Source organism: Dermacentor silvarum, chromosome 11 (assembly GCF_013339745.2).
Source record: "Dermacentor silvarum isolate Dsil-2018 chromosome 11, BIME_Dsil_1.4, whole genome shotgun sequence".
Taxonomy (NCBI): domain Eukaryota; kingdom Metazoa; phylum Arthropoda; class Arachnida; order Ixodida; family Ixodidae; genus Dermacentor; species Dermacentor silvarum.
Window position 1 is genome coordinate 27,955,523 of NC_051164.1, and position 14,355 is coordinate 27,969,877.

General features: G+C 44.8%; 1 protein-coding gene across 1 annotated transcript; it reads right to left on the minus strand.

Moving 5' to 3' along the window:
• Positions 1 to 4,381: 4,381 nt before the first annotated feature.
• On the minus strand, positions 4,382 to 5,966 carry LOC119432474 (probable ATP-dependent RNA helicase DDX5). The gene has a single exon (XM_037699637.2). The coding sequence runs from the start codon at positions 5,672 to 5,674 to the stop codon at positions 4,382 to 4,384; it is 1,293 nt and encodes a 430-aa protein (XP_037555565.2). The 5' UTR covers positions 5,675 to 5,966.
• Positions 5,967 to 14,355: the final 8,389 nt, after the last annotated feature.

The following is a 14,355-nucleotide window of genomic DNA, read 5'->3' on the forward strand; positions in this document are numbered from 1 at the left end:
ACACAGACGCTCTTTTTGCGGCTAGTTTCAGTTTCAAGCAGCCTGCCAAGGGGAACTAATTGTTCGCGTAGCTCCCACATGAACTCCGCTATCCAAAATTTGGTCGTTGGGCTAGGTAGTGTCGAGGACGGGCCCCAAAGTACTCATTTGCTGTAAGTCACCTATTCTTTTGAATTTGAAAGTTCATTAGCGTAACTTCACTAATTAGGCACGTAAGTGCGGAAATTCCTCTGTATCTAGAGGCCACCAATCCGTACACTCGAATGGCAAACATAACGTGACCGAGATTTACATTTTCCTAGGTTTAAAAATTTGGTGCAGCTAAAAAGAACACACCATATGTATACATGGAACATATGTATACAACATATGTAGACGAAGTTGTAGACGCTCAATACCCCACATCGCGGTGCCTTTTTGGTCCATCTTTCTATAGTGGTGTTCCTTTTCACATCGCTCGCGTATATGCGGCGATATCTTTTGTCTGCAGTTATATAGCGAAGGCGTCGCAGCTAGCCGTGTTCGCTCCGTCTCTCCGTCGTATGCTTGGGTGGGAGCTCCAAACCGCGGTTGATGTTAAAGGAATGCACTGGTTGAGAGGAATAGTGGCCACACGTATATTAGGTTAATTATTGCTCTCGACCAATACCAATATCCACCAATACTATTTTTCGTGTAAAGCTTTTGGCTAGTCACAGGTGGTGTGCATTTTCATGTGCCAGCCGCAGCGCCAGCTCTTTCAGCACAGGAGCAAAATTGAAAGGAGCACTATCAACCGAAACAAATTTTCTCAAAACCAATTCAAGGATTTCTATCGGCACGAAATTTCACGTGTGATGACATACCCGCTTTTCCGTGTCTTTTCAAATGACTTCAAATGTCGCCGGTGGCCGACCTCCTCGAGCGATCACTTTTTCGCGATTATTTACGTGCGGTTTTCCGTTTTGGCATCGGGCGCGTCACAGGCCGTTTGTTACGCTGTGCGAGTCACGCAAAATCTCGCAAAAGTGATCGTTTTCCCAAATACAGCTGATTATTTTCAAGGTGGCAACGCAGAAATGAGCCGACTACGCCTCGCGCGCACGCCGCCCATGCCGGTCACTGCCATGCTGGTAGCATGTTTACATTTATCCCGCGGCCAGCGCTGTCCCAGCGTTCGATTTCGCAAACTTCGGGCAGCTCCGGGTTGTCTTGGGATCCCAGTCCACGTGACTTCCTATCAGAACCGGAACTAGCTGGCTGCCGTCTGGCTGCCAGCGGGCTGCCAGAACTCTGAAAATCGAAGAAGCCCAGTGTGACGCTATTCGCAATCGCGCCGCAATGCAGACTCTTCAAACCCGCCGGTGCGTTGCCTTATTGAAAAATGATGTACTTGTTATATCACGATTAGCTTTCTGTTAATCCGAAAGACTACCTCACACCACCCTATCAGTGCTTTTCCAGGCTTAATCATAGAAAGTGTATCAGGCCATATATAGCCCGTTGCGACACATACAAGTGTTCCCTCTTCCCGTCTAACATAGAAAGATGGATCGCTGTGCCACACGCTTGCGTGAATGTTGAATACTTGGAGGCGTTTACCGCTAAAATCGATCAATTTCTTTTTGTTTGAACCCTTGACATTGCAGTAGTCGACATTGAAAAAAAAATCACTCTCAGACTTGTGTGGACGTAACACTGCTCCACGTAAAATTAAAATTACATGCTGTTCCTCTTGAGTGTGTAGACAGCATTGTCGAGTAAAATTTGTGCTGAAGTAACGTTGTTGTCTGGGCTTGTCTCTTCTGTTATTATGTTGTGAAATTGATCTGTACATTGGCTGTTCACTCCTGCATGGGCCTGTTATTAGGCTCACAGTATCCAATAAAAAAAGAAAAAAAAGTGGGCATGTGCCTCTACCACACAAATACGGGGCGGGCATTCAAAGACGCCAATGACGATTACTATTACTACTAGTACAACTACAACGACTTAATACTACTAGCATTCCTACTATTGCGGCTGCCCCTACTACAATAGTCATACCCTACTGTTGTAAGTATGGAAAGCAGTTTTTTGTTTCCTACACGCGAACACAGTGCCCGTTCAACTGGCCATTTATGGATGTAGAAGTGAGCTAATCATTTTGGCTATGCCCATGCCATAAACAAGTAAAACAGAATCAATATAAAGATAACATCTTTTATAATCTTACGGTAAGGAAGAAGCATCAATCAAAGAAGCAAATCACTCAAGCAGGCATATTTCAGCAATTGTTTGCGCTTGACACCAAGAAAGCAAGCGGACCAGACGGGATACCCAAGTGAATTTTTGCAGCGATATGCTGAATGGGTTTCATTTTATCTAACAATAATATTTAGAAAGTCGTTGGAAACCAGTTCACTGCCTCAAGATTAGGCGCAGCGTTGTTGTGATTCAGGTTTTTAAATCCGGCAGTCGAAGTCAAGTTAACAACTATCGTCCAATATCGCTCACTTCTGTGAGTTGTAAGCTTATAGAACATGCAATAGCAAAGCATATCATTCTTTTCCTTGAGACGAATAACTTCTTCTCTTCGTCAAAACATGGATTCCGAAGCGGTTTATCCACTGTTTCGCAACTCATTGAGACGGTTCATGATTTTTATCTAGCTTGGGATGTGCAAGAACAAATTGACGTCATCTGCATAGATTTTGCGAAGGCCTTTGATAAGGTACCGCATCGTAAATTGCTTTTAAAACTTGCGAATGCATGTATTGCTCCAGACATTGTGAACTGGATTGCAGCCTATTTGAGTGGTCGTGTGCAATCCGTCCGCATTGAAAACTGCGTGTCTCATTCACTAGAAGTCTTATCTGAGGTTACACAAGGGTCAGTATTGGGGCCGCTATTGTTCTTAATTTACATCAATGATATTTCCAGTTTTCTTGAATCACCTGTTAAAACAAAACTTTTTGCCGACGATTGCTTAATTTATTCCACCGTGGCAGATAAAACCGATCAAAGGATAATTAACCGATGCCTCCAAGATTTATATGACTGGTGCATAAAATGGGAAATGGAAATAAATTATTCGAAATCGACGTTTGCTCATATAACAAGAAAGAATTTCCTTTGACTATAAAATAGGTGACAACCCTTTGATGAATGTACGTAGCTTTAAATATTTAGGGGTGATCATTCATCATGATCTCTGCTGGCGCCTCCAGGTGGAGGAGGTCTGCTCTAGGGCTTACCGAAAGCTGTGCTTCTTGAGAAAAAAGTTGCAGCATGCCCCAAAAAGCTTAAAGTTAATTCCGTACAAGACATTTGTTTGCCCGCTTTTGGAGTACGCCTCCTGGCTCTGTTTGGAGCCCTCATCAACTGTACTTTCGAGATAAACTCAAAAAAATTCAGAGAACTGCTGTGCGTTTTGTTTGTTCGCGTTATCGGAGAACCGATTCTGAAACAGACATGTTGAAATGTTGCGACCTGGAATTGCTAGAAACACGGCGAGAAAAACAACGAATGAAATTGTTTTTCCAGATAACCAAAAATGAAATAAAGATAAACAAAGAAACGTACATTCGTCCCTCTGTAAAAGACAGTGCGCGTTGAAACCGCAGTGCCAGTATACAACCTTATAAAACACGCCTTGATGGTTTCCAACACTCGTTCTTTCCCTCACGTATAGACATATGGAATGGCCTTCCGGACTGCACTGTAACAGCTCAAAATGTTAGAGTTTTATACACAACTAGAATTGTATTACAGGCAACGGGATACGTAAGAATTGATCATGCTTTCTGTTATTTCTTGGATATCAACAGTCCTTACACGTGTATAACTATAGTTCATTTTCCCTGTAATTTGTGTTTCACAGTGCTTTATGTTGTTGTATTGTCGGTGATGATATTTATATTTATGTTTTATTTGACAATCTCTCTCCTGTAATGGCCCTCAAGTGAGGGCTACAGTATTCCTAAATAAATAAATAAATAAATAAATAAATAAATAAATAAATAAATAAATACTAGTATTTACAGATGGGTTTTAATGGGTGCATAGAGAATCGAAACACATAATCTTCTTTGTCGTTTCCCAGGGCACCAACCATGTCCTCGTCTTTCCACATTACATACTGTGACAATATTATGGACACGACGAGAAGCACGTAATTTACTTTCAAAACAACTTTCGTGATCTTGCCCAGCAGCTGAATGAAAGTAAATAAATAGACCACAGGGATGCAGTTTTAGCGTTTCGGCAGTGTTTCTATGTATATATATATATATATTCTTTGTGGCCTGCAATTTAGAATTCACGAGCAATTAGCAAGCCCAGAACCGTAACCGTAAATTAGGCTGTCCCGCTGCTTCGAAAGCGGCGTTCCATCTCAAGGTCGACGAGTTGATGTGCAAATTTAATATTTTGCCGCACCAAGCCTCTTCTTGGCCATCTCGTGGAGTCGTGGTGCAACCGTCTGTTTGTTTGCTCGAAGAATAGCGATGAGCTCTTTTGCACGCCGACTGTCGTTGGGGCTAATAAATGTGTACGCCCTACCCGGACCAGCACTTCGGGCGGCGTGCTCTACCCGTTTATGGTAGTCCTCCAGGCATGGCGGGTAGTCGTAGTTAATCACGAAACGCACGTCGCGATCGTCCAGCTGACGCGTGGCCACGTCCGTTGCCACTAATACGGTTGCCAAGCCCGTTCGAAATGCGGCGAGTTCGCGGTCGCGGTTTCCTTCCGTCGTACTGCCGTGAATGGCGACGGCTGGCCAATCCAGTATTCGTAGTTTCGACGCCAATTCGTTCACGCTTCGCCTCGTTCTTGCGAAAACGATCACCTTGTCGCACTTCTTGATGAGGATGTCCTCGAAGATGGTAATTAGCTTGTCGTCTTTTTCGGCTTCGCCACAGATGACAACGACATGCTCAACAAATTCGCTTTGGTGTGCCGTCTGTAGTCCGCAGCTCACCTGAATAAAGTCGTCCAGAAATTCATCGGCGAGATGCAAAACTGGCCAATTTGGCGAAGCAGCCAACATCAGCTTCTGACTAACTGGGTGAACTAGGGCATTGATGGCGCGAATTTGTTTTTCTAGCCCCATAAGCAGCATGAGGTCCACTCCATCGAACACCAGGTACGAGCAGCGACGAAGATTCACCTTGCCCTCTTTGATGAAGAACAGCAGACGGCCAGGTGTCGCCACGCATACCTCGACGGGGCCCCTCTTGAGGGCTTTCAGTTGCCGCAGCTTCCAGTCACCGCAAGACAGGCACACGCTACGAACTGCCGTGTATTTCTCAAAGTGGTAGGTCAGCTCGTGGGTCTGTCGGGCCAACTCCGGCGTCGCCACGAGCACGAGCACGATGGGACCGTCACCAGGCTGTAAAGGTGGTTGGTGCTTGACGTGCACGATGGCTGGAAGGAGGTATGAAAGCGTCTTGCCCGCGCCTTCATTGGGTACCGTGGCCATAAAGTCCCTGCCCTTAAGAGCAATGGGCCAGCACTGGGCCTGGACGTCGGTTGGTGGGCCGTACTTTCCCGCTTCAATACCCTCTAGCATAGCAGTCAGGAAAGTTGGCTTCGTATAGCCGTAGAACGGGCTTCGGCACGGCGCGCCCCTCGACAGTGATCCCCTTGGCTTTCCGATAGGCCTCCACGTCCAGGCAGGAACGCCTGGCTGTCGCGAAGTGTTCCTGGTAGACATTCTTCCGGAAAGGTAGCAACTGCGTCCATCGCCATTTGGGTGCACTGACTTCGAGGTCTACTCCGCTCTCGGGGACTCCCTTTTCTGTTCGTACAAGCAGCCTGCCAGCGGTATAACCCTCACCTCTTGGCAGATAATGCTGCTCATACAATGCTCGTAGATCAGCTGTGAGCCATTGTAGTGGCTGTGGGACGCCCCATAGCTCGATCACGCCAGCAGCGTCGTTCAAGCCGTTGAGTCCTTCAACGCCGGCCGCTTCGTTCATGGCTGTGGTTCCTCGACCTTGCTTGTCTGAAATTTTTCCCGTTGCCTAGTTATGCTCGTGACCCACCCCGCTTTGCAATGATGGCGTAACCCACTGTGGGGAATAGCCTATGAGCTGGTGGTAATATGATTAAATAATTAAAGGAGATGTGAAAGGAGATAATAATAAATTAAATAACATATCGTGTAGTAAGGTAATCAGCCTTTAATGAACATGTAGTAAAAAGAATGATATATAATACCTAAAGTAAAGTAAATGGTAAATTAGTAAAGTGCTAAAAGAAAAATGAATGTTTAAATGATCCTATAATAATAATACTATTGTTATCATGGTCAATTTGTCGTCTTGTTATTTTTATCAGTTCCTTCACCAGTGTTCATTTGCCCGACTTCCTAATTTCTCTAAACAGAAACCCTAATCCACTGCGGGTCCATGACAAGAAGGCATGCGTATTAAGAGTTTTTCATTGAGGACGGAAATTCGAACTACCATTTGAAATGCTATCCCATAGTTTCATTTAATTTTAATTACATCTCTGTCTTTCCGTCTGTTCCTCCTTCCTTCCTTCTTAATATTACATGGGAACAATAATTCCGCACATTTTAGAACAAGTTCCACATTCCAACAGCACTTAAATTATAACAGTCATGAATACATAGCTTTGGCTATACTTTAGAATAATCCACCGATTTTTCGGCCAATCCCGCGTGGTGAATATGAGCCGCATGCATGTTGGACAACAGACACAACAACCGAAGAATAACGAGAAAACAATTTATCAGCTAAACACAATAAAACAATTAGCAACATTATTTAAGGCTGTGTATTGTATTATTCAGTAATTGGGTGAATTAACCCTTTGGTGGACACAACGAGGAAACAATTGTTATCTTGTGTAAGACATCTTTAGTGAGCTATTGATCACTTCTTGATGCTATAAAAACCAATCCGAATGCCCGAGAAGTGTTTTATTCCGAAAAAAAAAGTGGGACCTATATGTCCCACGGTGCAGTTAGGTCATTTTGATCAAATGGGACTCATATATCCCGCTGTCCACTGAAGGCAGTTCATATTTTTTGTGAAATGGCGTGAAGAAAGTTGCAGACATCGGAACGTTGCACACATTGCACATGTACTTCGTGCGGACTTCTTTTTTGCTAGTTGAGCACCAGCGGCACCGCCATCGCGTGCTTGTCAAGTTTGGGTGGTGAGTGTTTCCGGAGAATCGATGCTTCCGGAGAACCATCCGGAAGGTTCTCTGAACGATGCTCATCATCACTGTTGTTAGAGTTCTCTGGCAAGCTCCAGAACAATTAAGGTGCTCCTTCAGCAGTGAGACGCTTCTTCTTATCTTTAGCAAAAGAAAGAAGCAATCAGAACGGACCGAACAGCCCGCACGCTATACGCTAAGCCTAACCTGGAACAGGTAAATCACACTGGTTTTCGTGAAAAAAGTTCCGTTTATCTATGCAAGCTAAACATCACAAATTATAGCTGATAGTTTGTAAGTGGTTACTGTAGTGCAAGAAACACAAAATTTACTCACCAGACATTTTTTTCTTGCTTGAAAGTAGCTCACAAAAACACATAAAAACGGAAAAGCGGACATGAAAAAACAAAAACTGCTACGTGTCTTGTTGCGTGCTTGCGCTTAGCGGAAACGCTATGAAAGTGCATACAGGAGGTTGTGGTATACTCGATAGAGTTAGTGGCTTGTATGTGGTAGAGCGAGCTCTCTTAAGGAGCGACAGCACCGAGAACGTGGAATGAAAAGTGGGACGTATATGTCCCGCTGTCCAACAAAGGAGTAAACCTAGGTACTATTCTAAACGACGATGGCGAACACACGTCACGGAGATGTTGTTTGAACTGTTTTTTGAAGCAAACACAAGTTGCCCCCGTCTGCACCCTCCTCCTCTCTCTCTCTCCTGCTACTACGCACGACCACAGTTAGGTTTAATGGCACGCTACGTGAAGACGTTAGGCCTAACAACGGTCACTCTCGGCAACACCGCTTTTTCAAAATTAGAATATGGAGCGGAGGTAACAGTGTTCGGTATACGATGGTAAAATTGCGCTATGCACTCATCAAATTGTCACCTGTCCTTTAAGCTGTGGAAAGAAAAGGACAACCGGCTCCTGTGTCACCAGCGATCATGTTCACTTGAGCATAAAAAACTTAATCCTCATGTTAAATGGTAGCCTAAATCGGCGGCCTAACAGAAGTAGCAAATTTCGTACTGGTAGGCTGTAACGTTGAATTAGAAAATAACTTCACTGAGAGCTAGAGGTGTTGTGCCTCTGCTTCAGGGATGGCTGGAAGGCCTATTATGTGGAATAGAAAGGAGAGGTGGAGGCGTGTCAGCGTCGTCCTAGGATCCGGATTCTGACAGGGTCATTCGGTTCTGACAAGAGTATGTTGCAGAGCGTTGCAATACCAGCAGCACCAGACTAAGAATCAGGCTTGCCAACACTTATTGTACCATCAAGCCTGCTCCATGTTTACAATGGAAAGAAATGGAGGCAAATAATTATTAGGGATGATTCCAGTATGCTTTTGTGTTTTTTGCACTGTAAATCATGAATCTGTTCCAACTGGCCAGAAATACACACTTACAAGTCCACATGTAGTGCACATGATTTTGTGCAATGTATTTTAGCAGGGAGGGAAACATGCACTCAAAAAAGAAATCAATCTCGAAACTCGTGCAAAACTTTTGAGTAAATGATAATGTAGCTCCAGATTATCGAATGATCTATGATGTATACAGTGGTCCGTATAAATGATAGCTGCCTCATTTAACAACATTAATTCTTCGAATACCAAAGAAAACTACGAAAGTTGTTAGCGTCCACTAACGGACGGGTTGGCTTGTTGCCAAGAAAGCACTCGTGCAGAGGCAATATCAGAGATGCATGCCACATAGCAATACATGTAAAAGATTCGTTTGGCAAAGGACCCATGCCATTGTACAAGTATTTTGCATGAACAAATGCCAAGTTCCCTTGTGAAGCTGTTGCTTCTGAAATCTTGGCAAGGGCTTGTTCTGGCAGCCCGAGTCTGTCTAAAACAGTTCATGACTATCACAAGACTGTAGCGCCATTCAGGTAATTTGCGACCAAACCAGCATAGACTGTACCACAGATTGCTCTGTGGGACAGTCTAATATCTCTCTTTTGTTTTCAATGGGCATGCAGTTGCAAGACAAGGATGTGTAAAGGGGGCTGGATATATGCATAATACCAGGGCGGTGACTGCAGCTTCAAATTACTTTCACATTAGGGGTAGTGTATGGCACTTGATTTTAAAGCACGTATGGTGCTGTCACGGAGCGGCATATTTTCGAATGGTTTGGACGCTGATTAACGACACGCCGAAGTACGAGCGTCAAACACGTGGGCTCCTGACTGTGCAGCGTATAATGCATTCGACATCGACACGCCGAATTACGAGCGTCAAACACGTGGGCTCCTGACTGTGCAGCGTACAATGCATTCGACATCGACACGCCGAATTACGAGCGGCAAACACGTAGGCTCCTGACTGTGCAGCGTACAATGCATTCGACATCGACACGCCGAATTACGGGCGTCAAAAGCGTCGTGGCCGCTCGGGCTGCCATCTCGATTCCAGACGCGTCACGCCGATTACGGACCCCGAAGTGTGCGCGTACGGCCACGTGGTAGTGCCGGGATCAACCTTGGCCCTTGACAGTGGGAGAGAGGCTGATCTGCGGTTCTTCGTCCATAGTGAGAGCGCGACCAAGATTGTTGGGAGCTAAGAGAGCTGAATTCGGAGAATGCTACGTAGCGGCAGTTTCCCTACCTAGGGAACTAGGGAAGGCAGAGGCTATTTAGGCGCATGTTTTGGGCCCTGCTGATTAGTCTAGAAGCTGAACCTATGCGCTGCTGAGAAGCCGTTGGGGGGCTAGTGCCGTCCAGTATCGCCTGGGCCGCCTGGCCACGTCGGAACTCCGAGGAACTTGTTGACGTACGAGACGTCAAACCAGCGTCTGCAACGAAGCTCACGGTAGTTCACCTCAAGTTAGCTCAACCTGCTTGAGAGAAGTCGTCAGATCTAGACTCCCGGGAAACCCAGCCCAGCAATTCGCATCCACCTCGACAAGATCGGCCACCAGCATTCTTCGGGAAAGCTTTGTGCGTCGACTTCATGGTTTATGGACTTGCTGCTGCTGCCCGGCCACGCGTATGACATCGTTTGTTTCCATTTGTTTTCTTTTGAACTTTGTTTAGTGGGTTCAAATTAGCACGTATGGTGCACAACAGGAGGATCAGACTACCATTACCCTCTCCTCGTTGTCGTCAGAGAGTTTGCCTGTGCTGTCATAGGATTAGGGTGTGCATGCTCGGAACCAGTCTTGCATGCCTTTGTTCACTGATACTGCAAGTGTTTCTATCTTTGCATTATACACTCTCCAGCTTTGTTCATTATCTCGCAGTATATTGTCACGTAGTAGCGGGTGAAGAAAACAGTCCTAAAACTGTGAATGACGAAACTGATTCTTTATTGGGCAAACATGTGCCCACAAAAACAAGTAGCACTCGAAGCAGAACGATAGCGGTGATTAGTCGGCGATCGTCGAAATCTGATCAGTGGCCAAACGCGTCGGCTTTTATACATGAGTAATCAAAGGTTCCAGAGTTTGTTCCCTGGTGTCCGCGTGTCTTCCAGAAAGTACTAGACAATTCGCGTCGCTCATACAATCAGATTAAATAAGCGTCAGGGACAACAGACAACGGATAGAAGCATCGATAACGTTCGTGAAACTTCCGATACATGCAGGCGCGTCCTGCGCCTATAGCGATAACGTTTAACATTTGTTAGCCGGTGAAAAGCGGTCACCGGTGGAAGATAAACAAGTACACCTGTCAATATTTACCAGCGAGGCCAACTTGCTCGAGCTGCTGTCCAGTTTAGCTATGTAAAACAGGCCAATTTTGCTTCGTACAGAAGGACCATGCGCTTTAAATGTGTGAAAAATATTTTCTTTCCACGTACACTCCTTGATCTTCAACACAGTTTAAGAATTGGTGTTCTCTAAATTAGTGCATATTCCGTATATTGAATTACCATGTTTAACTGTTTTTTCTGCAGCTTTCCAAATATTTGCAATCAAATTGCCAAATTACTTTCCGGCTCTTTTTCTTCACTGAAAGGCATTTCTCTTCTACACGTGCTAACCCTTTCCACTTCTCTATTTTGTTTATATTCTTTATTTTTTAGGGCAGAGTTTTCTCAGAATACGTATATTTCAAAGGATTACCGAGTCTAACCTTCTGTACTTCTTCATGTATCATTTTTAGAGCGATAGCTCTACTACTCGAGGTACAAATACAGAAAACGCTGGTTCCGTAAATATGATCTTCAAGCTCAGCCAAGGCCAAACTGGAACTCAGCTGCCACATCCGGCGGTTGCTGCGTATGCCGCGTGGACGGCCATATCTTGAAAGCGATCTGCGATGTGGACAAAGTGCGCGGTCGCGCGGGCATCATCTTCAAAGCCATCTGAGATGTCTACAAAGTGCGCCGAGCGCTGGTAGCTTCGTATGCACTGTTCTTTTGACGTTTAGTTCGCGTTGAAGCGAGACGCAGCACGAATCTCAATTCGGTTGTTGCTGTTACCGCACCAGCAGCGCCTGTGTTTTGTCTTGTGCTGCAATGTGTAGATGCGGTAGTTGTTGACTGCGCCGAGCAGAGTCTGTGTCCTTTCCCAAAGCAAGCAAAACCGTGCTTTCGCTCGAAAAACTTTTAGCTGCGTTCAACTACGGCATACTTTTTTTCTTGTCGCCCTAATGCTCATGTTGAGCAGTGAATCATCATCCTCATCATGAACCTATATTTATGTGCACTGCAGGACGAAGGCCTCTCCCTGCGATCTCCAATTACCCCTGTCTTGCTCTAGCTGATTCCAACTTGCGTCTGCAAATTTCTTAACTTCATCAACCCACCTAGTTTTCGGCCGTCCTCGACTGCGCTTTCCTTCTCTTGGTATCCATTCTGTAACTCTAATGATCCGCCAGTTATCCATCCTACGCATTACATGGCCTGCACAGCTCCATTTTTTTCTCTTAATGTCGATTAGAATATCGGCTATCCCAGTTTGCTCCCTGATCCACATCACTCTCTTCCTGTCTCCTAACGTCGGACCAAACATTTTTCGTTGCATCGCGCTTTGTGCTGTCCTTTACTTGTTCTCGAGCTTCTTTAGTAACCTCAAAGTTTCTGTCCCACCGGTAGAATGCAATGATTGTACACTTTTATTTTCAACGACAGTGGTAAGCTCCCAGTCAGGATTTGGTAATGCCTGCCGTATGCACTCCATCCTAATTTTATTCTTCTGTAAATTTCTTTCTCGTGATCAGGGTCCCCTGTGAGTAATTGACCTAGATAAACGTACTCCTTTACAGACTCTAGAGGCTGACTGGCGATCCTGAATTCTTGTTCCCTTGCCAGGCTATTGAATATTATCTTGGTCTTCTGCATATTAATCTTCAACCCCACTCTTACACTTTCTCGGTTAAGGTCCTCAATCATTTGTTGTAATTCGTCTCCATTGTTACTGAATAGGACATAATCATCTGAAAACCGAAGGTTGCCGAAATATTCACCGTTGATCCTCACTCCTAAGCCTTCCCAGTCTAAGATATTGAATGCTTCTTAGCATGCAGCGAATAGCATTGGAGAGATTGCGTCTCCTTGCCAGACCCATTTCTTGATAGGTAACTCTCTACTTTTCTTGTGGAAAACCAAGGTAGCTGTGGAGTCCTTTTAGATAGTGAGTAATCAGGGGTACCCAATTTCACGTTGGATTTAAGACACAACCGAGTTTCCAAGTAAATGGTTTCACACAGTTTTGTAACTTTGTACTTGTGAATTGACCATAGTTCTCTGTTCCAATGACTGCACTTCACTTACCTTTTAACTAGGCTATTGTGTCCATGTTCTTCCATACAAATGTTACCATTTTTCATCAATATCCTAGGTGTTTGTGTTTCTCTACACATACTGTTTAATTTCCGTGTATAGTGACTGCCAGATCACTGGTGTGAATAGGCACTAAGATACCCACTTTATTTTAACTCACAATACCCCTAGAGTTCAAAAGCAGTGTTACCTTGAGCCATACTTTCTTCACAACGACTGGAGCATAAGTATTTGAAGAATGTCCCATCTCAGCTAACAGAACAACGCAGTTGTCAAGACCAAAATTGCATGCGTCACCTACTCCTATATAATGTTTAAACGTGTAGCCATCTGAGAAATTAATTGTTGGATTTCACTATCTTGGACCCAGTGCAGTATTCGCGGCGCTGCTCAACCGATAGTGCTGTCTATGCTCCATGTGAGTTGCCATGGGATCATGTATATTGCCTGGAGAACATCCGCAGGTCACCAGCACAGGCCATGGAGCATTGAGTGTTGTTTTACTAGGTAAATCACAGCGAGTTTAGACAAGGGATACTAGTAGAAACGACAAACGTAGGGCGCTGACTTCCCAACTGATTTATTGGTACAGGAAACACTAATAAGGCTCATGTTGTGCAGAATGAACAAGAGAAAACGGTACATCCTTCCTGGTGGGAAACGCTCTGGATAGTGACGACGCGGGAAGAGAGCAACCAAAAAGAATCTGGCTCACGCAGTTGAAGTCGACCAGTCGAAGAGAACGCTGCTCGAGTGTCGTCTAGAGCGCTCCGAAAGGACCAGCCAGAGACGCCAGTAGGCACAGCGACGGAAAGCTTTGCTCTCATTGAGGACTTTCTATTATGGTCGACGCGACTTGATAATTCTTCTTTACCTAATTTACTTTTATTTGTGTTATACGAGTTACTCTTCATTTTCATCAATATACTCTCCATTTTTTATTCTAATGTGCATTTTTTTCAACTAATGGCTACTCTTTTTTAGAATCTTACAAATAATCTTGGTCAAACCGATTCTTGAAGGCGACAAACGAAGGTGAGAGCCTCTCTTGAAAGTTCGCACAGAAACCCCAGCGCCGGTGTTAGCTTGACTTTATTGGTTTCAAAAGATGTTCTCGGAGTTGGGTCGTTAAGGCGCCCAGTTAGTTTTCAAAAGCACCCAAGTGCACTCTTCCTACATTTTCAAACACAGCGTAATTCATTTCTACCAATGAAGAAAAATGCTAGGCCTGAGCAGATGCCCCCAGAAATAATGACGTCACGGACAGTTCATGCGGGAACACAGCGCAGTTCATTTTTACCGATAAAGAAAAAAGCTAGGCCGGAGTAGATGGCCCAAGAATTCATGACTTCACGGCGAGTTCATGCGGGAAGACAGCGTAGTTCATTTTTACCGATAAACAAAAAGGTAGGCTGGAGCAGATGCCACCAGAATTCATGACGTCACGGAGAGTTCATGCGGGAACACAGC

What these genes read in the sequence shown, in the direction of transcription:
- LOC119432474 (XM_037699637.2), bottom strand. Translation starts at nt 5,674, where the DNA reads ATGTCTACCAGGAACACTTCGCGACAGCCAGGCGTTCCTGCCTGGACG.